At 36.9% G+C, this 22731-nt stretch overlaps 1 protein-coding gene across 3 annotated transcripts in view; it reads left to right on the top strand.

The window, feature by feature from the left end:
• The window catches only part of ADCY2 (adenylate cyclase 2), a 401911-nt gene that overhangs the window by 306990 nt on the left and 72190 nt on the right, over positions 1-22731 (top strand). For all 3 annotated transcript variants that reach the window (XM_046672164.1, XM_046672163.1, XM_046672165.1), the window contains exons 13-15: positions 2593-2662; positions 5272-5369; positions 21044-21128. In XM_046672164.1, coding sequence (XP_046528120.1) covers positions 2593-2662; positions 5272-5369; positions 21044-21128 — 253 coding nt within the window. The remainder of the gene's footprint in view (positions 1-2592; positions 2663-5271; positions 5370-21043; positions 21129-22731) is intronic.

The following is a 22731-nucleotide window of genomic DNA, read 5'->3' as shown; positions in this document are numbered from 1 at the left end:
CTTGCTGTGGGAAAAGGAAGGCACAGCCAACAGTTGGTTGAAATTAGTCATTGCTCCAAGAATCAATCCATTGCTCATGGCTTACAAAGCTCAGTGTTAGGTGCTGGACACAAGAGAGCAAGTGTCAGTCTTGGGCCCTTCCTGTCCACCTTTGGGCCTCGGAGAGGAAACTGAAGCCTGGTCTGCGAATATGGCGGAGGAGCTGGTTTTATTTCTACTTTATAAATTTCACTCTTATTTTATTTCCAAGCTTATATCATCCAGGAGCATTTTTAAATTAGATTTTTCTTTCTCAATGTAGAAAAAACCTGTTTTTAATGTTACCTGCATGCATTATTCATAGTTTGATATTCATAACAAGTACACAGTTCTAAAAATGAATATAGTTAAAATTTATCTTACATTTTATTTTCTGCTCATTTTAATATTCACCAACCTTTGATTCCTTCAACTAGTCTCATAAAACAGCAGTAACATATTTCTGCAATTAGTGCAGTAATAAGAAATACAAAAAAAAAGTTTATTTCTCTGATACGTATGCTTGTGACTTTGAATCAAAAAGTATTTTTATAGTCCTCACTTTTAATGGCAATCATTCTGGAATACATTACTGACTTCCGGGCCTCGGTTTAGTCTTCTGGGATATTCAAGCTCGTCATAGTGTGTGTGCTGTGAGAGTCTTCAGAACTGTCGAGAGGTTCCGGGCACAGGGCTGTCCAAGGAGACCTGGAAATGTCCCTCCTCAGATGCGCTGATCTCCTGGGTCAACTTGTTGTTAGCCCTAATGTGAAACATCGGTCTAAATTTAGAGACCCTAATCTGAAATCAGCGGGTGGCTGCACTTGTGGATTACTGAGTAAAGTGTAACAGGTCACTTGGCCTGTTGTCCTGGACCCTCAAAGGCCTTCACTCTATCTTGCAAATATATCTCAGTTAGTCGAAATTCATAGACATAAGACCAAGGGGTTGGAAAAGTACTATGCTTAGAAATTCATGTGTATTGATAATTGAACAGGTGTATAAGATTTTTGGGAAATTTATGCAAAACCTAATTTTATTTCTGAAGGTATATATATATTCCCTTCCCTATATATAGATATGTAGGTGTAGCTGTGGAGGTAGATATATCATTATATACACTTGTAGATATGTACATGTGTATGCATATATATCACATATACACTCATATATATAAAATTCAGATTGTTGCTATTTTATTATAGAAATATTTATTTAAGAAAAATTAGGAAGGTAGAAATATGATTCCTCAATGTAATGACCCAAACAAGTTGGTAATATATTTTGTTGATATTCATTTCTAAATATTTCTCTTGATGCATAGATTTCAATGTTTTCTTATGTTCTTGTACTCATGAATATAAGAATGTGTACCTTTCTGTTTCACTTAGCTTTATATAATAAATTGTGTGTTTATTTTCTTGCCAAACTGTGAGTGTATCAGGCCTATATGACCAGCTTGCTCAATCGTATGCCTGGTGTTGCTGTTTAGCTGGTGAATACATACAACATTCTGGTGAAAAGTTTGGTCCTTAAGCTCTTTCTCTATCTCAACTACTTTTTTACAACAGATTTCTAAAAATCAATCAACCTGTAAGAATGGATACCTGTGGGGCCACCAGTGGCACACCGGTTAAGTGCGCACGTTCCGCTTCGGTGGCCCAGGGTTCACTGGTTTGGATCCCGGGCGCAGACATGGCACCGCTTGGCAAGCCATGCTGTGGTAGGCGTCCCACATATAAAGTAGAGGAAGATATGCATGGATGTTAGCTCAGGGCCAGTCGTCCTCAGCGAAAAAAAGGAGGAGGATTGGTGGCAGATGTTACCTCATGGTTAATCTTCTTAAAAAAAAAAAAAAAAGAAGAAGCATGGATACTTGCATATAATTTTTACTTATTTTTTAACATCTGAGATAGATATATACTTTGCACAGGTGTTTATGTTTGCATCAACACAGTATGTTAGTGGTCTGAACCAATTGCTTCTTACATTGGTGGTTTTACCCGTTTTTTGAAAACTGTATTTAAACGCAATTTTTTACCTTATAGAAATGAAAAGCATGACAATGAAAGTTATTTTCAGTAAGGGTGAAAGAAGCAAAACTTCTCGCCAGCACTTAAAGGCATGCTAAATGGTTTTGATGTCTGTGATGTGTTGCTTGCTAAAAGCTAAGAAAAGTGGTGCTTCTCCATGAACCAAAGCCTTTAGGAGATGAAGCTACCATGCGATTTCGGTAAAATGTCAGGGAATGAATTTATTGATCTCCTTGAATCCTTTTGATGAGCTAACTCCCTAGTTATTTAATTTGGATAGCTTGAGTTTCAATTTTGTCTGACAGTTTGTGATGTCAAATTTTCCAAGGACTGTGGTGTGTGAGTAGGAATATTATATTTTCAGATCCTATTAACAGTCTCTAGATTACATATCCAGTTATTTGACATTGTACTTTTTAAAAAAAATATTCAATTTTGGATAATTTGCAATAAAGAAGAGCGCAAATTATTAAACAAAAGTAATTCCAGATGTTTGGTTGGAGGTCTGGTTTTATGATGTGCCTGTTCTTTTTATTTCCAGGCAATGGCTCAAGTCTGAAGATATTCAGAGAATCTCATTGCTTTTCTACAATAAAATACTAGAAAAAGAAGTAAGCTATTTTTTTTCAAAAGCAATCACTTTTTCTGAAATGTTAGTTTTTAAAAATTCCTTCGTGAAATTGCACTCTTTTTTTATATTTGACGTTTAAGCTGCCTCTAACTCTATCAGAACCCTTCCTAGCTTTTCCTGTGCTTCTCCCATGCATACACTGTTTTACCGTGTTTCTTGCTACCGAGTTTCCATCTTTGGCTGGTCACTATTCCCAGCACTCCTGGTAGTAGGTGATGTTTGCAACATGGCCAAAGGAAAAGGACATGAACTAATAACATACTTTCTCAATGGGAAATTTTCTTCGAAAAGGTTTAAAAGAAAGCAAAATCATTTTGGATAAATTTACAGTGTTTTTTCACGAATTATTTTAACTTTTTGACAGAAATATGAGATTTACATTCAACACCTGTTTGGGAGAATTAGAAACCCTCCAATTTTACGTTTTGTTGCATTTAAATGCCTTCATATTATGACTCCTAAAGGAAGAACTATTTCAGGACAAATAAATAAGCAGACATTTGGTTTTTAATGTCAAGTTTAACATGGATTCGCTAAAATGAATTAACTAATTGCTGCAGAAACAAGAAATGTTCTTCTAGGTCAACTTTATCTCATTAGCCTTTTGTTTTGTGTCGATCTGGAAAAAGAACCAGTTAAAGGCAATTTGCGTCACCCAACCATACAATTACGGCCTTAGTTTGAACAAAAGGTACTATAATAACGGCAGCAGTCATAGCACAGGTATTAAAATTCCGTTGAGAACATTCAGTTCATTGTTTTATGGATATTGAACAGAAGTATTAAAAGTCAAAATTCCTTTCTAAATTCATCAGCGTTGCATTTTACAGTTATACGTAAATTTTCTTTGGTATTAGTGCTCAAGAAGATCCGTTGTCCACTTCTAAGTCAGCATATTGACCACAGATGGTTTATCAAGTTTATATTTGATGTAGTTTATTATTATTATTGATCATTTTACCCTTGAATCACTTTAATAGACGCTGATGGTTCCTTATCATTTAAATGTTAAATTATTCCCTTCCTGATAGAAGTCCATTTCGTTTATTAATACCACAAGGAAATTCCTACTCATCTCTCTCCACAAAGCCCAGAAGAAGGTAAAAGAGAAGAATATAATTGAATGCACAGAATGTAATCACGTTTCTCCGCGTATGCTGATATTGCCTCTTCATCAGCATGTAGTTTATCCTGGCTATTAAGTCACAAAATGCACCAAAAAAAATTCCAGTAAATAGAAGGTGATCATCATTTAAAAATGCAGCTCTTGCTGACATTCCCCACATGTACATATTTGCAGAGGCCACCTTTGAGGCACATTTTAGAGAGCTCTTCAAGGCCAGCAGGAGGGGTCAAAGGCAGCAAGACATAGAGGAAGAGAAACTTGAATAGACCACCCAGAGATCCATCATCCCACAGTAAAACCCCAGTGGCTAAAACCTGAGAAAAACATACTAGAACCTCCTGCAACTTGGGAAACAGCCTGTGCAGATGGAGCCAATGCAACCTGCCAGCGTTGTCAATTGGTTTCAACAGCATTGCCACAAACACTTTATTTCCTTTAATTTTATTATAAAACCCTCTTTTGAGAGGCAGTGTAGCTCGTGGTTGGGAGCCTGAGCTCGGGAGCCAGTTCGCCTGGGTGAAGACCCTGATTTCACCACATGCTGTGTCTTCCTGAGAAAGTTGATCAATCATTCTGGTCTGAAGTTCTTTCGTCTGCAAATAGGGACAATAATAGTTCCTGCCTCAGGCGGTTGTTGTGTGGATTAAATGAGTTAGTACGTGTAAAGCATTTGGAGTGCCTGGCGCCATCATTAAGGCTGGATGCCACGGAGGTCATTATCATCATTATCAGAGCAGCGTGACTGGCTCTTTTCCTGCATAACTGAAGCAGGGGCAGTCCCAGGTGGGCAGCTACACCAGTCGGTTTTGGTTCTAGATGTTATAGAAAGCCATGTGAACTCTGCTGATGGAGCCTGACAGGTGGGAAGAGAGTCCCTCAGCCAGGCCCAGGCACGCAAATGGAATGATCGCAGACCAGAGCAGGGCCTGCTGGGCTGGGTCTCGTAAACTGACTGCCCACCTCTAAGGAGCATTGAGGTAAATAATACGATAAGATACCAAAATAAATAAATGCAATAAGGAAATTGTATTTCCTCAATACTATTCAAAAGTAAACTATTATTATGTGAAAAGTCATTTGCTTTCCCCAACTAATTCCAGACATTGGACCTATATGGGAACCAGAGCATCTGCACGGTCCAGTGGTCCCTTCAGGCCACTCACTCATCTTTCTGGTCAGGCGCTCTCTCTCCTTGCTGGGCTGATTCAGTTACCTGTAAATGGGTTTCCAAACAGTTTTACTCATAAAAATCGTGGTCTGTGGGAGTCACTCTTTCACAGCACATTTGGAGGGAGGAAGCACTCCCTGCCGGAGATGAACAGCCATTGTCCTTAGCTCTTTTTTTCCACAATCTACAATTTACAAGTGTGATGCATGAACTAGGTGTAGTTAGGCTGCTGGATGATTGTTTCAGCCCTTCTCTGAGAGAACTGTCACTCACGGTCTTCTTCTTCCCCCTTTAGTACCGAGCCACTGCACTGCCGGCATTCAAGTACTACGTGACTTGCGCTTGTCTCATATTCTTCTGCATCTTTATTGTGCAGATTCTGGTATTACCAAAGTAAGTACATATGATTCTGCATTGGGATTCTCACTGGGTGTGCCTTTCTACTGGAGCACAGTTATACTAAAGGATATGAGAGGATGCAAAGTTCCAAACAGAGGGGTTATGTAACATGCCCGAGGCTGGAGGGCATGAGGGGAGGTTAATTCAGGATCTGTGAAGTTAAGTGGCCCCCATGTGTCGTAGTTAGTTATAGTAATATTGCATTTTCAAAGTGGACATGTTGATTCACCCTATAGGGATTTAAAAAAAAATAAATTTAACCTTCTTACTTTGATTTCTGTATTTCTCTGATGCTGAGTCTAAGAAATGTAGCCTCATAAACTTTACACAGAAAGGGCAGAATGGCCAGATGTTGTTTCTAATAAACAAATCATGTTATTGTATATTGAAAAGACAAAACCTACTCTGGGCACACTATACCCTCTCATCTGTTCTGATTTCATATTCTTCTCCCTCAAGTCTACTCTGTGCCGCCATCTCTGATTATTATGGGTCACTGTCTAATTTGCCCCTCCCAGGAGAGACCTGGGTACACAGGGGAGAAACTGAGTAAGCCGGATTTCACACTTTCGTGCTTTGGGATGGGTTCGTCCTACTTCCACCTGTTGGTGAAATTCCAGCCACTCTCTGATTCCTAGATTGTCTTTCTCTTGTACCTTTTTAATGAGTGCAGTATAAGTCAATTGACTTTCTTTAAAGAAACTGTTTCTTCTGATTCTATAGTCTAAAAGAAAAGAAAAAGAAAACAAAACTTTTGTTCTTCTTTCAACAATTGGGGTTATAGAAAGAAATTTTAAGATAAATTTTCGTTCCCCTTATCACTATCCATTTTGTGAAGGCCAAAGCGACCATTTCCAAACTAGTAGGATTTAGTTGTGTGTGTGCATTTAACTTCAGGAGGCATTGTGGGCAGCTTGAATTGCTGAGGCTGGATTACATTTTGTCTCATGAAAATGCTGAGCAAACTAGGAAGAAATGGTCTGCCATTCCCCCTCTGTACTCCAAAGGATACTGTTCTGGGCAATGAGCCAATACCAAGGCATTTATGGCAGTAATGACAAGTCAAAGTATTATTCATATATGTACAATTCCAAAACTATCTGCCCCCTTTTAGAAGAGGTTCCCACTAGACTTCCCTTTTGCCCCATAAATTTGCATTGAAATGATGCCCTGGTGGAGCAAAGGAGCATTAAAAATTAAGTTCTATAGGTAAAGCAAGCAGTACCAAGGGAAATGGACCCTTATTCTTACTCTTAAGTAGATAAATTCATTAATTTTTCTACATCTTCCTATTGGATGGGCATTTTTATACTTTCTCCATCATAATTAAGATAAGATTTGTCATCTACTGGAAAGAGTTGGGAAAGGGGAAAGTGACTAGGGCGTTTTAAAAGATGATGCCAAAGAAGACAAAAAGACTTCCAGGGACCAAGAAAAACATTTCATGGGATTGCACTTCTAAGAAAACATCAAGGAGATGTCTTCTCTGTCTTTGCTTTTATCTTCTTGTCTCTCTTCTGTTGTGTTGTGTCTTTATGAGACCCTTGGAAGTTCTTTCTCTTGGGTATCGTCACCAATTATTATTGTGTTTCTCTTGAGCAACAAGTTGGATTTCAGCACGAGCATTGTGAAATCTGTGCTGGTTGCATTTCCCTCTTTATCTTGGCAGTTAGAAAGCTCAGAGAAAGGTCTGTGGACTTGTCTAATAGAGTTGAGACCTGAACTTCTGTACTGGCTTCATTATATTAGTTATATTAGTCTTCTTCCTTCATTTTTCTTTCATGTTAATGACTTTGTTTTTTCTTTCTTTTTTCTTTATAAACAATTCTTGCTGTGAAATATTTCAAAGATACAGAAAAGTGAGAGTGTAATATAATCAACATGCATGTGCAAATAATCCAGACTTTACAAATGTTAATGCTATGTCATATTTACTATAAATATGTTTCCATGCTCTTAGGGGCATTATCCTGTGGTTATGCTTCCTGTAAAAAGAATCTATTTTTATTTCATTTTTTATTTATTTAATCTGATATCTTTCTCTGTGTTAATGTGACGATTCCATTTGTATTTTGATGTTTTTATTGATGTATGTGGACCCACTTCTGCTCTCTTATTTTATGTTCCATTTATCTTGCTTTGCCTTGCTTCTTCCCCACCTCCATCCCCAACTTGTAAAGCATTGATCACATTTTCATTTTTTTCCTTTACTAGTTAGGATATATATATGTAGCTAGGTATCTCTCTATATATATCTCTCCTGTAAATGATTTTCTTTTAATGATTGCCATTAAAATTTTAACATATAGTCTTAATTTAGTAAATTCTAAAGTTATTGTGTCTTTTCTATGTAATTATTTCTTAAGATTTTAGTTCCAGATGGCAATTATAGTCAATACTTATTCAGATTTACCCTTGTTCTTTACCAATTTATTTACTCCTCAATGCATTTTTAAAGTTTTTCCTTTCTTCAAGTTTATTTTCCTTCTTGCTATATCATTCATTGGTTTTTTTATTGAGGGTCTGTGAGTAGCAACTGCTTCCATTTTTTCTTCATATTAAAATATCTTTATCTGCTTTATTTCACATTTGCTCTTGAATAATAGTCAACTGGGTATAAAATTCTAGATTAACTCTTATTTTCCCTTAGTATTATGATGCTATTATTACATGAATTTCAGCCTCTCTTGTTGCTAATGAAATGTCTTCTCAATGTGGTTACATTCCATTTTAGGTAATCTATTTTTCCTCTCTGGGGGCTTTTTTGTTTCTGGATTTTTGCTATATTGTTTCTAGATGTGTATTTTTTTATTTACCTGAGTGACTGCGTGTGATTTTTTCAATCTGAGGATTCATGTTTTTGCTCAGTTCTTGGCAATTTTCTGACTTTATCACCATATATATTGCTTCTATCTTTTTTCTTTCCTCCTAGAATTCCTATTAATTGTTTATTGTGCTATTCAGTCTTTGTTCCAGGTCTTGTATTTTTTCCTCAAAGTTTACAGCTCTTTATTTCTTTGTGCTACAGAAGTATTCTGGTGAATTCCTCATCCACATTTCAGTTAATAACATCAATGATTAGTTTTTCATATCTAACAAGTCTACTGGTTCTTTTTAAAATCTGAATTTTTTTATAATTCTATAGTTTGCTTATGGATTCCATTTTTTTATTTTCCTTTAGTAGAAGATTTTACGCATAGTATGTGAAAATATCACTTGTTTCATTCTGTTACTTATGGTGCATAAATACATGAATTCTGCCATTTAGTCTATTAGTTGACTCTCATAGTTGTGTATCTCCCTGTGTTATCTGTGATTTTCACTGTGAGTTCATCAACAGTAAGGGTTTTGGTCCATGGTAATTTCATATATTGTGAGATGTGAAGGCATCACTATGATATAGTTTTCAGTGTATCTCTGCCACATGCCTCTGGGGTTCACCACTTCAAGTCACAATATTTTGTTAAATCCTTAGGTCAAGGTTCCTTTACAAAATAGATTATGTGAACTTGATTAACCCCTTAGCATGGAGCGGGATTGGGGATCTCAGTTTTCAGAGATGACTCTCTCCACTCATGGCCCTGGACTGATGTCCGCTTCCCTGAAAATTACCAGACCGGGGGGCATAGTTTATATGTTTCCTATTTCCTGGTAGGAGAGTATCTTATCACTTCCTACTTTATTCAAGACCTCAATTCCAATTTCCCATTAATCAAATATCTGAGAACATCGCTTACCTTGTGTAGACATTAAATCCCACCTTCTGTGACATGTGTCAGCCTTGTGCCGCCTGGTTCCTCCTGGGCCGTTTTGCATCAATGTCTCTCAGCATTCTGTTTTTGAATAACCTCTATGTATCAAGTGTTTTCTCTTCCTTGCTTATGAGCTCATCTATTTAAAAACATAATTTTGTTATATTTTATGAAGCATTTTCATTGGGCTAATGGTGCTTCTCAGTTTTTCTGGTGTGCTCTCACTTGTTTTTTAATATGATCATAGTTTTGTGTTGTTTTGTTTGTTTTCTTTTTGGTAAACTGCCTTGTGTTTTTTTTTTTGAAAAAAGGAGGAAGTTGATTAAGTGGGTGAATGAATGAATAACTTAACAGAAGAATTTGTGACCTTGAAAACATAAGTAAGGGGAAGTGTTTACCTGAAAGATGGCCTTACATCATCCCTATTTGGCCCATAACTTTTGAATCTGGCTCTAGTCTCAGAATTTAAGTAGCTATAATTAAATTATTAATGGGCTCGTCTTCTTGGAGTTTTTTCTCTCTCTTCTGTCTGTCTATAACTTTATCAGAAATCTGAGTCACCTTCAAAGATCAAAAATGATCAGGCATGAATTATATTTACATTTTTAATAGTTTCATTCATATTTCTGCCAAACTAAATAGATTATGTTAAACCAGGCATGGGTAATTGTCAAAATAAGGAGTATTTTTTTTAATAAAGTTTAGTTTAATATAATGTGTTTCATTATAGCCCAAGTTAAATTAATAATAATGATATTTTACTTAAGGAAAATTAATAGTAAATTGTAATCTTCAATATCTCAGAACTATTATTTCTATTGAGATTTCTTAATACTCATTCCATTGTTATTCCATTACTCCATTATTCATTTCAATAATCAATGTTCATTGATTCTTTAATACTCATTCCAAAAGAGTTATTTTTATTTTTTTATCTCCAAAAAGGAAAAACTATATATAGGAGGAAGTTTACTGGTAGAATCATTCATGTCCATTGAAAGTAGACTTGGTTTTCTAAACACAAACAATGGAGAATAAGTATTGTGGAGGCAGTTTGCTTTGGTGGACATCCGAATTGGTGCGCCTAAGCACTGGATACCAGGAAAGTAAGTTACTCCCTATGTACCTTGATGCAGTGGGTGTGACTCTTAGGGTGAAGCAAAAAATAAAGAAAGAAAGAAGTAAGATCATTCTCACTGCCCAAGATTAATAAACCATATGGCTTTTACTGACATGAACAATATACAACTTTGGATTTGGGTCATCTGAAAGTAAGGAAATGCCTCACAATTAGTAGCTTGAATGTTAAGTTAGCAGTTTAGTTCCTTCCCCATAATCAAAGGTCAGAGGTAGTGTGGCGCTCTCTCTCAGATTCATTGGGGATCGAGGATCCCTCCAGCACACAGCTCTGCTTTCCCTGGACTTTGCTCCTCATCTTCATTCTCTAAGATGGTAGCATGCACATTCTGAGCAACAGGTTCTCTCCAGGAATGAAAACTGATTTTTGTTGTAGTTAGCTATATATCACGGGTATAGTAGGATTTGAGGAACAATAACAATCAAAAGGGAACTGAGCATGTTTTTACTCAATGAAATGGGCCAATGTAGTTTTACTTTGTATCTAGGAGTATATTCTCAGTATTTGTAATAGAAATAGAAATTCATACATGCATTCAGTCAATCACTTGTGGAGTCATTTAACAGCTATTTATTGAGCTACCACATACCAAGCATAGTTAGAGATGCTGGGAAGACAACAGCAACCCCAAAAGCGTCCTTTCTCTCATATTACTTGCATTCTGTTAGGCAACACAACAATAATGTAATAAACAAACACATATGCAATAGTTCAGTGGTGATAAACTTTAAGAAAAATAAAACAGAATAGGATACTATAGAGTGATGGAAGGTTGTATTTCAGACCAGAGTGATCAGGGAAGTCACCACTGACTAAGCAACATTGAAGCAGAGGCCTGAATGAATCGATATGGGAATTATGTGGATATTTGGTAGAAGAACATTCTAGATGATGGAGCCACAAGTGTGTTCAAGGACCAATAAGAAGGTAGGATGGCAGGAGCAGAGTGAGCCAGGAGAGAATGGTAGAAGATGGGACCACAGGAGCAGTATGAGGGCCAGGTCAAGTCGGCCTACACAGGCTACTGGAAGAACTTTGGATTTAATGCTGGTTGTGATGGCAAGCCCTGGATGGTTCTCGGCTGAGGACATGATCTGGCTATGTTTAGAAGCATTGTTCTTTCTGCTCTGGAAGAGGGGGTGGTGGAAATAGGAAGACCAGGTGAGATGATGGTTTGCACTAGACTAGCAGTGGAGGTGGTGAAAAGTGGCTAAATTCTGGTATATATTATAAAAAGTGATGGAGACTCGTCTTGCTACTGGATGGGATGTGAAGAATAAGGGAAAGCTAAGTTCTGGGGAATTTGGTCTTTTGGGTTTTGGTTTTGGCCTAAGCAACTGGAAGAATGGGGTTGCCATTTACATAGAGGGAGAATCCTGGGGTAGGGACAGGTTGGAGCGGGGCGTGGAATTAAGGACTGAGTTCAGGATGTTGAAGACTTGTGTGTGCATATTAGACATCCAGGTGGTGGGGCTTCACAGAGGGAGGGAGTGTGTGAGCCCAGGGTTCATGGGAGGAGTTTGGGGTGGGGTCATAATTTAGAAAATTCAGCACGTAAGTAATATTTAAATCCATGGGATGGGATGAGCTCACCCAAGGAGTGAATATAGAAAGAGAAGACTGTGGACTTTCTGGGAAATAGTGTCACAAAATTCAAGTCTCCAGTCCTTATTGTCACCATAAAGTGGAAGCTTTTTCCTCAGCCAAATATAATCCCTTTTCCCTCTCCCATATCATAGGACCTTCAAGAGACCAGAACATCTCAAAGCTGTTAAGTCCTATTATCAGAGAAAGGTTACTGTAACCTGTAATGGTGATGGATATTTAAATGCCTTTTCTCCTTTCCACCTTTCAATTTTTTTTAACCAAATTCCCTTTCATTTTTAAGTTCTATCAAAAGTGAGTTAGAGGAATTTTTATTATTTCATGCTAACTTACAATTAAAAAACAGTTGTCTTCCCTCAGTTTTTATTACCCTTGCTAAATACCATGTAGCAGATGTGAAGAAAGTGATGATGAAAGAATCTGCGTTGTTACTTAGGGGGATGAGCTGAGAGCACAGAAAGAGGAATGACATGAAAGTCATCACATTAAATAGAATTCCAGAGAAAGACACCATTATTTACCCATAGAAATGTTTTATAATTAAAATAACTTTTAGAATTTTTTAGGAGGTGTGTATCTCTGATGGATTTTTCCTGTCAGCAAATGAGCTTCCTCATCTCTGTCAGGACCACCTGTAAGCAATAAACACACTAAAAAAAACAGAAAGGAGAAAGGAGCTTGTCTCAAATCAGCCTTTTCCATATACTAATAGCAATACATTTGATTAAAGTGCCAGAGTCAAAAATCATCACTAAAAAGTGTAATTTTTCTTGCATCATGACAGGGAAGAGTCAAGTTTGCTTTTTCATGGGTATATAAATCAATTTTACTTGTGTGTTAAGAAGAAAGAGCTTTGCAACCAGAATGTTAATTCAAATTTATTCTGTTACGCGAACATCTTGGTACGCTTAATGGGCCTGAATATGCTTTTGATGGAGCAGGTAGGATAAATGGTTATAATTAAGAGCTTTTGGCCAACCACTGCTTTGCCTCGTGGTATTTCTTGTTCCCTGGGATGAGAGGTCCATCCATCTGAACAAGAGTGCCAGTGTGCCATGGACTGGAACACTGGACAGCCTAGGTTGGGCACATCAGTGAGAGTTTGAGCCACTCTGGTTCTGAATCTCAGGTTGTGATATCATGTGCTGTACACGAGATCATACCGTCTACAAAAAGAGATCTTTTTACTTCTTCCTTTCCAATCTGATGCCTTTATTTCATTTTCCTGCCTAATTTCCTGGGCCTGAACCTCCAGTATAATGTTCAGTAGAAGTAGCCACAGCATACATATATTCTTGTTCATGATCTTAGGAGGAAAGTATTCAGTCTTCATCATAAGTGTGGTGTTCCCTGTGGGTTTTTCACAGATGCCTTTTATCCGGAGAAGGAAATCCCCTTCTAACTATAGTTTGTTGAGTGTTTTTATAAGGAAAAACTGTTGGATTTTGTCAAAAATGCTTTTTCTACAGCTATTGAGATGATCATGTGGGTTTTTTTCCCCTTTATTCCATTAATATAGTGTATTACATTAATTGACTTTCAGATATTAAACCAACCTTACATTTCTCAGATAAATCCCATTTGGTCATGTTACATAATCTTTTTTATATATGACTAAATTCAGTTTGCCAATATTTTGTCAGAGATTTTTGTATCTATATTCAGAACAGATATTAATCTCTAGTTTTGTTTTCTTATGATGTCTTTGTCTGATATTAGTATGAGGGTGATACAGGCCTCCCAGAATCAGTTAGGAACTTTCCCATCCTCCTTATTTTCTGAAAGAGTTTGTGAAAAAGTGGTATTAATTCTTCTTCAAGTGTTTTATAGAATTTACCAGTAAAGCCATCTGGGCATAAGCTTTTCTTTGCAAATAGTTTTTGTTTCAATTACTAATTCAGTCTCTTTACTTTTGTAGGTCTGTTGAGATTTTCTTTTCCTTCTTGAGTCGTGTTTGGTAGTTTGTGTCATAACATAATTTTAACAGTGCTCACTTCTGCTTTAATGAGCATCTGTCATTCATTCCACAAAAGCAAAAGCAGATAGTCAATGGTATTAGTAACACTGTTTTCCTTTATACTCCACCCCCTTTAACGGATTTAACATTTGAGAAAGAGCAAAGTAGTGGTCATCAGATGCATCCAGAAAAAAATATCACCACGTCTTCTTCAGTGCCCTCCACTGTATCCAGAGGATTATTGTAAAATGTGGGAATCAAATTTTAATACCCCCATTGTTTTCTCAGGCTCTGATATGTCTGTTTGACCTGACGGCAGAATGTCCACAGTCTATCAGCTGTCTTCATAGTGGAATAATTATTCCTAAAAACAAACGTTGAAATGCATTTTAGAAAACAAGAGCCTATGAAAGTCGTTGTAGTACAAGATTCACAAAATAAATCGTATGATTTTAAAGTAGACTAACTCATGATAATTATCACTCAATCTGTTGAGATGTGTGTAATTAAAGGCCACCCATAATCACAGATCCACTCATAAGGAATTTCACATATGGCATAACCTATGGAATATGTAGATACTTGCTCAATGCTTATAGTAAAAACTGAATGGCTTTGCTCTTTTTCAAAGGAAAAAGGAAGAAATTTTCAAAGTAACAGACTCTAATTCTTCCTGGGTTTCTATCTAACCACTAATGATATCATAGTACCCAGAAAAAACTTTATCTAGTTAATGGCTTAGAATCCAATAAAGAAAACAGAAATTTCCTCAGGTATTTCAACAGTAGAATTTAATACAGTGAAGTACTTACAGAATAAGGAAAAAGCTGGGAAACCAAACAGGGGATGGTAAAGCAACTAAGAGATTAGCAAGAAGAAGAACCTGCTCCCACACCTACGGCTGGAAGGACATAGGATGGAGGCTGTGTTACCAGAAATGCAGGCTCCTGGACCTTCCTGCAGATGCTAGAACCATGGGAGGCCTTCCTGACCAGAGCTGAGACCAAGGCAGGATGGGTTGTCTGACAGGGATCTGGAACTTCAGAGAAGGCAGGGGTTGCAGCCCATTCAGAAATGGTTGCTAAATAGATAGTAAGAAGGAGAAATACTCAGCTTTCTTCCTTTCTCCCACCTTCCAGTCTCTCACCAGCACTTCCCATTGGCCAAACCTAGTTAGAAACAGTTGGCAAAGTGTCTGGGAAATGGAGTTTGTAGGAGATGGAATAGCAATGTGTGTGAAAACAAACAGGAAATTACCAGCACACTTAGTGACAAATTTTTCTGAATTTCCTGAAATACTTCAACCTCCAACAGCAAGAAGCTCTGTGAAAAGCAAGCAGAATAAATACAAAGAAAATCACATGTGGTGTATTATAGTCAAACCATTAAAGCCAAAGAAAAAACAAAACTTAAATGCACCCAGAAGAAAAAAGGCATTGCATACAAAGGCTCAATGATGGAAATGGTGTCTGACTGCTCATCAGAAATGGTGAAGGGCAGCAGAAGACAATTGAACATCTTGAAACCACTGATATAAACACGATCAATCTTGAATTAAATATTCAATTGAAATATTCCTTTTAAAAATAAGGTGAAAGAAAAACATTTGGCAAATGAAGGAATGCTAAAGGAATTCATCACCAGCAAACCTACAGTACAAGAAATGCTAATGGAAGTTCTTCAAACTGAACTGAATTGATACCAAAAGCAAACTTGAATCTGTAAGAGGAAATGAAGAGCATTGGACATGGTTAATGTGTGAGAGAGGAGAAAGACTATATACTTATATTTTACTAACTTTCTAAGGGACAACTGGTTATTTAATACACAAATAATAACATACACTAAGAATTTCTATGGGGAGGAGAATGAGATTATAGTGTAGTAAAGATCTTATGTATTTTTTGAGGTGATACAATATTAATGCTAAGTAACTTCTCATGAGTTAAGTTTTTTTTTTTTTTTTTTTTTGAGGAAGATTGACCGTGAGCAAACATCTGTTGCCAATCTTCCTCTTTTTGCTTTGGGAAGATTGTCCCTGAGCTAACATCTGTGCCAATCTTCCTCTATTTTCTATTTATCACAGCATGGCTTTATGAGCAGTGTGTAGGTCCACACCCGGGATCTGAACCCTTGAACCTTGGGCTGCCAAAGCAGAGCACACAAACTTAACCACTATGCCACTGGGCTGGTCCCAAGAATGTATATTTTAGTTCTTGAGCAATCACTAAAAGATACAAGGAGGGATAGCTAAAAAGCCAATTGAGGAAATAAAAAAGTACTATGAAAATTTTAGACTAAAGAAAAATTGCAATAAAGGAGGAATAGAGAAACAAAAAGACGTGAGACAAATAGAAAACAAATAGTAAACGGTAGGTTTAAAATAAATAATATCAGGAAATGTAATGGACCACATCATGCCAACAAAAGCGGAGGGACAAATAGACAACAGGTAATAAGATGGCAGGATTAAAATAAAACATATTATTAAATGTGAAAAGATTACACACTCCAGATAAAAGCATGATGAAGAGATGCATTTAAATACAGCAGAAGTTAGGTTGAAATTAAAAGAATGGAACACACATAGCATACAAATAGTAAACATGAGAAGGCTACTGAGCATATGTTAATATCAGACAAAGCAGACATGAAGGAAAGAGTATTAACAGAAGGAAAGAGAGACATTGAATAGTGGTGAAAGGGTCAATTTACCAGGAAGCATAAAATCATAAAATGTGCATATACCAAAAACAGAGCTATAAAATACGGGAAAGAAAAAAAACTCACAAAACCAAAGAGAGAATTAGACAAATCTATAATCATAATTAGATTTTTAATACCCTTTTTTAAACATCCCTTACTATATAAATAAGGATGTAGAAAATCTGAGCAAGATTATCAGTTTCCTAGAACTAACTGACATTCGTAGAACTAAAACCAGTTGTAAAATACGTGTTTTTTTAAACTGCACGTGGAACATTGACCATGACATAACACAGACTAGGCCATAAGAGCATCACAAAAAATTTTGATTGAGATAAATTCGGAAAGGTAAAAATATTACCGTTCGATACCTAACCACACCAACATCAAATTAGAAATCGAAAACAATAGAATATCTAAAAATATCTCCAAATATTTCAATGTTGGACGATATGCTTTTGAATAAACAAGTCAAATAAGAAATCACAAGAGAAATTACAAATGTTTTGAATATCAAAATGTGTCAGATGTAGCTTACAGCAGTAATTTAGAGACGAATTTGTAGCTTTAAAATGTTTAAATTAGAAAAAAAGAAAGGATTAAAATCAGTTGTCTATGTTTCCAATGTAGGAAGCTAGAAAAATACAAAAGATAAGCAAACCAATACCAAAGAAGGAAGGAGAATCAATAAAATAGAAAAATGATAAAGCCGAAAATTGGTTCTTTGAAAAAGTTTAAAAATTCCTACACCACTAGCAAGCCTGATCACGAAAGAAAAGGAGAGAGAGAATCACAAAGCACCTAAACTAATAATATAAGGAATAAAAGGGGATCCAGTACAGATCCTAAAGGTGTGAACAGCGTAAATGTGGAATATTATAAATTACTCGAGGCCAAGAAGATTTACAATTTAGATAAAATGGGAAAATTCATTGAAAAGACAACTTACCAAAACTGACACACAATGGAATAGAAAATTTTAATGTGTATGTATCTGTTAAATTTATTAAATTTTTTTTTAAATCTTCCAACAAAGAAAACTTGACAGCCAGGTGATTTCTATGTAAATTCTAGCAAACAGTTTAAGAAAATAAAATGTAAGGAATTGGGCAAATATCAACAAATTTCATAATTGTCAATGAGTAAAAATTTCCTATTTATGAAAAGAGGCTCAAAGATTGAGGCTATGATCCAAAGGCCACTTCTGTCCTACGCATAGGAGATCTAGTTAAAATTAAAAGACAGAGAAAGGAAGGATGGAAAATAGCTACTCCAGGAAACAGCTTATAGAAAAAAAGAAAGCTTCAATAATATAAAATTTCTGACAATATAGAGTTCAAGTGAAAGGCATTCAGCGTAAAAAAAAGAAAGACATATTGCAGTACAGTCACCAAGAAAATTTAACAATCATTAATCTTTATTTACTCCAGCATCTCTTTGAAATAAATAAAGAGAAACTATTAAAATGTTCAGATATATTGACAAACCCACAATCCTAGTTGGAAACGTTAATATGTTCTAAAATCGACAGGCCAAAGTGAGCCAGTAAGTCAGCCCATTGAGGATTGGACTAACTCATCAGGCTCTGACAATAGATATTTAGAGAACATGCTTTGGTTCCAGCAAAAAGAAAATGCATATCATTTCAGAAATCCATTAGACATAATAGAAGTAGAACATATTATCACACCCCAGAAGAAAAATAAAGTGTCAGAGTAGAAATAATAGAAACTGCAATCTCTGATCAAATCTAATGACATTAGAAACAACAGGGCTAGACCAAAAATAATCTCCTTGTGGAATTTATAAATTAGACTTCTGAATTACTCTTGTATTCAAAGGAAATAGAAATTGAAATTATAGGCTTCTTAGAAAAGAGTGGCAATGGGTAGCTATAAATCAAAAGCTGCAGGATTTGGCTAAACCAGTAATTATAGGAATATTTATGTCCTTAAATGCATTTATTAGACAATACAAAAGATTTTTAATAAATAACAATCAAGAAAAAGAACAATATAAGTTTAAATAAAGAAGGAGGAAGGGATTTTGAAAAGTTAAATCAGAAACTAATCATATAGAAAACTATCAGAAAGTGTAGACCTTAATAATAAACCGAAAGCTCATTCTTTGAAAAGATCAACAAATATGCAAAACTTCAAAAGTCTAATCTAGAGAGAAAAAGAAAAATAACATTAAGGACATTCCTTTAAATATGGAGACTTTTAAAATTACAAGAGAATATTATGTAAAATGTTTTACATTTGAAAATCTAAATGAAATGGATAATTTTCCAAGAAAATTATCAAAATTGACTCAGGAAATAGAACAGTAAACATGGCAGAAATGTGACATGTCTGCTCCTAAAAACAAAACCTGTGTCAGGAGTACATTGGCATGGACATAAATCCCTACCACAACACTTAATAAAGGATAACTTTAGGCAACTTTCCCAACTTCTCTGGGCCTCAGTTTCTTTTTGGTAAAATGAGGTAATAGAAGTAACTACCATCCAGGATTATTATGGGATTAAGTGAACTATACATATAAAGCCTTTAGAACAGCTTTTGACACAATAAATATTCTGTCATCATACATTGCCATTACCATCATCACCATCACCATCAGCATCACTGTTACCATCATCAGCATCACCACCACTATCATCAGATGGTTTTATAGTTGAGATTTACCAAACCTTCAGTAGGAGATCAGGTTATTTAAAGTTTCAAACCTAAGAAAAAGATGTAATGTTTCTGAACTCAACTTTATGAGGCTGTCATTACCTTGACGCCAAAAAGGAACCAGGAGATCACAGAGTCCAAGAAAACCCATCAGAGCTTTCTTGTAAAAATGGGTGAGAAAGATGGTGAACGAAAGTCCAGCAAATGAGTGTGTTCCTCTTCAATCACAGGAATACGAACAAGAACCTTCCACACCTCTGAGGTGTGGACTGCCTCTCACTCCCCCCACACACACACTGCCTGACTAAGCAGGAGGCTCTGAGATTATGTGTTGTAGAGGTGCTGAGACCTGTGGCTTCTGACCAGGGACTAAGGACTAAAGTGATGTCTGAAAGAAGGATGTTCTAGATAGGGAAGGTGAGGAGACATACGGTGCTTACCTCTGCTAGAGTGTAAGCAGCTCCAAAGGGGAACGACATCTTACTCGTCTTGTGTGATTACAGCCCAGCACGTACCCAGCACATAAGACTAGTTACCAGTCCAAGTAAGTGTATTTGGAGTATGTACACCCTCCTAGCAGAGACTTCTTCTTACTCATAAAATGTGAACAAATGCTGTTATCAGGCCAAGTATTTGAAAGCACCCTGAACTGTGTCCAGGAAATAACTCAGTGCCCAGTACATCACTGGGTCAGGCTCAAGTATTGGTTTGAAGTCCAGCTTTTGTAGAACTTGCTTGATGTGTAATCATCTCTTGTAATAGAGTAGGTATCTGAGAGTGTGAGCCAAGTGGAACCTTCCCATGATGATGGCATTAGGAGGTTTACTCAGTTCACTGATCACCCGCTTCCTTTCCCTCCCTGTGGGGTTCATAGCCATGCACTCACGGGTAAGTGGGTTGCTGGTTGCTGACTTGCATCTGAGTCTTCCATTCGATGTATCGACATTTGGGGTGTTGCTCCTCTTCACAGTACTAGTTCTGTCTCTTCAGTATCGCTAGCCAACCTCATCGGCACCAGGTTCCAGTGTGGTCTCAGACACCACCTAACTTCTCCTCGGATGTTTCATTTGAATTTTATCTGTGATTACTCATTGTGGTTCAGCTCTTTTGATACCCCTGAACACTTCTATCCTTGGATTAAATGAAACTTTAAGAGGCTTTGAATTTTCTAATTGTCTAAAGGACCTCTCAGACATGCATACAATTCTTATAAATACTTTTATTCACCTGTAACCCGACATTTTCAGAATCTGTATCTCAGCAGGCACGTTTCATGTGGTCACAGGCAGCTTGCACGTTCATTGGCGCATGCAAGCATATACAGGCCATGGCTGGTGAAACCTTCAGGGAATGTCAGTAAATATTTGGCTGCATCAGTTTTGAAGGAAGTTGAATCTGATTGGCTTATACTGGGGAGAGTAAGGACTCAATGTTTCCTAAGTGAACAGGAGTAAGGATGGGGCACGAGGTCTTCCAGGGCATCAAATGACGTCAATGGCAGGGAAGAGGGCACTGAGATGGAGACGGCCAAGTGCGGGCATGAAAGTGCTAGTTGTATAGGTGAGTCATAAAAAGATTGTTTTCCTTTAAAATTAGTTCTTACTGATGCTTATAGGCCAATTTTAATGAGTCATAACAAGCTGATCAGACACAACTGTAGACAGAGTTTTCTATGGACATATTTTTGGTTTGTTTTAGCTCTGTTTTCATTTCTCAAAAAATTAGTGAGGATGAAGTCCGTAATATATTAAGCCAAAAGTATTACTGATGGCTTTCCAGAATAAGAGAAACTACTCTACACTAACCTGTTGCTTTTTGTTTCCTGGTAGAACGTCCGTTCTCGGGATTTCCTTTGGAGCTGCATTTCTCTCGCTTGCCTTTATCCTTTTCGTCTGCTTTGCTGGACAGCTTTTGGTAGGTACTTGAAATGTGGAACTTCTTTAAAACTGTGCTAATTGAATGAAAACTGATTTCTTTCTTAACACAGGGAGCTTGTTGATTTACCATTTCCAGAGATACAGATCCCAGTAAAGAAACATGCACCCTTCATGTCAACAGTCCAGACTATAAACTGAGGCAGCTCATGCACAACCAAGACACTAATTTGGAAATTATTTGAGATGTTGGATATCACATCATAAAATTGTATTTATGTCTGTTTCTGTCAACATTTTTAATCATCCCCTTTAAGTTTCCAGCATATTTATTACCACAAGTACAAGTATAAGAGGAGGCTTTTAGTGTACGGGGGAATTAAAATTTAAACCAACTATATCTTTTATATCCACTTTCCAGATATAAAATTTCAGAACATATTAAAATAACAAATGTAAAATTATCTTTCGTTAGTGTTTTAATTTAAGGCAAACATTATAAGCACTTATGGTTTAAATGGTAGTTCTGGATATAAGAATTAAATCTAAGTGTCTTCTTGAGTCTCAAGACTCATCCTGGCTGACTGAGCCCAGCTCAATGAGAGCATCCTAAGAAAGCCAGCAATGGAATAGAATTCCCAAAAGGTAGTCAGTGTTTCATTCCGTTCATTGGAGATGAGTTGAAATGGGAGAGGCCTCTCTGAGCCAGGTTTTGCACGGAGTTCATGGGCATCCTCAGATGTGTCAGAGACTTTTTTAATTAAAATTTTAGTATTAGAATAATCTGTTATACAAAATAAATAGGGATAATCTTTAAGCTGTTTGTCAATGAATGCATTTTATGTGACATCTGAGGTTATAGGAAATTTCTTTCTTTTGTATTTTTGAAATCATGATTTCTTCTTCCAATTAGACTTTGACAAGCCCATTTAGATAACACAGCCAAGGAAGCAGGCCAAGAGTTTGTGCTGCTCCTGTCCCTTCTCGGGGTTGTGCTCTACCCGTAAGCACACACCACGGCTTCTGTGAAAGCACTTTTCTCATTTTGCATGGTTTTACACTTTTCATCTGTCTCTTCACTGTAACGTCATTTTGCTTTTTAAGAGACATACTGTTACTGCTAGCAACATCAGTACAGTGCCATAATGCCTCCTACAATCCTTGTCCTCTCTTCAGAGGCTCTGCAGAGCAGTAGTCCTGGAACCCAGGCCATCCGTTGCGTTCCAGTCTGATGTGTTGAAATCTTTTGGCCAAAAAAGGTTAAGATTCTGATGTGTGTCTCCACCTCTTGACCGTGGCCACTCTGCCTCCGCTGCCTTGTACCTTTGCGAACTTTGGAGGGTTTTGTTTGCTATGTCATAGTTTAGATGTTTCAGATTGGATTGGAAACTCTTCCCAAAGTGAGACTGTGGTTTCTGATTTCCTCGAATGCACACTTGGCATCTCAAGTCTCTTAACAATCCCATCAAGGCATTGTAGGTTGTGGAGAAGAGAGTAAATATGGAACCATGGGAATCCTTGTCAAGTTCTAAATGCTGATTATACAAAGAAGCCTGATTTTCCATATTCAGAGTTTCCTTGGGTGGAAAAGCACACGGGTCCACCCTCTGTCTTCCCCAGCCCCCTTGAGGCTTCTGCAGCCC

Source organism: Equus quagga, chromosome 9 (assembly GCF_021613505.1).
Source record: "Equus quagga isolate Etosha38 chromosome 9, UCLA_HA_Equagga_1.0, whole genome shotgun sequence".
In the NCBI taxonomy this organism is placed as follows: domain Eukaryota; kingdom Metazoa; phylum Chordata; class Mammalia; order Perissodactyla; family Equidae; genus Equus; species Equus quagga.
Note: the sequence above shows the minus strand (reverse complement) of the source record. Positions and strands in the feature narration are given on the sequence as shown.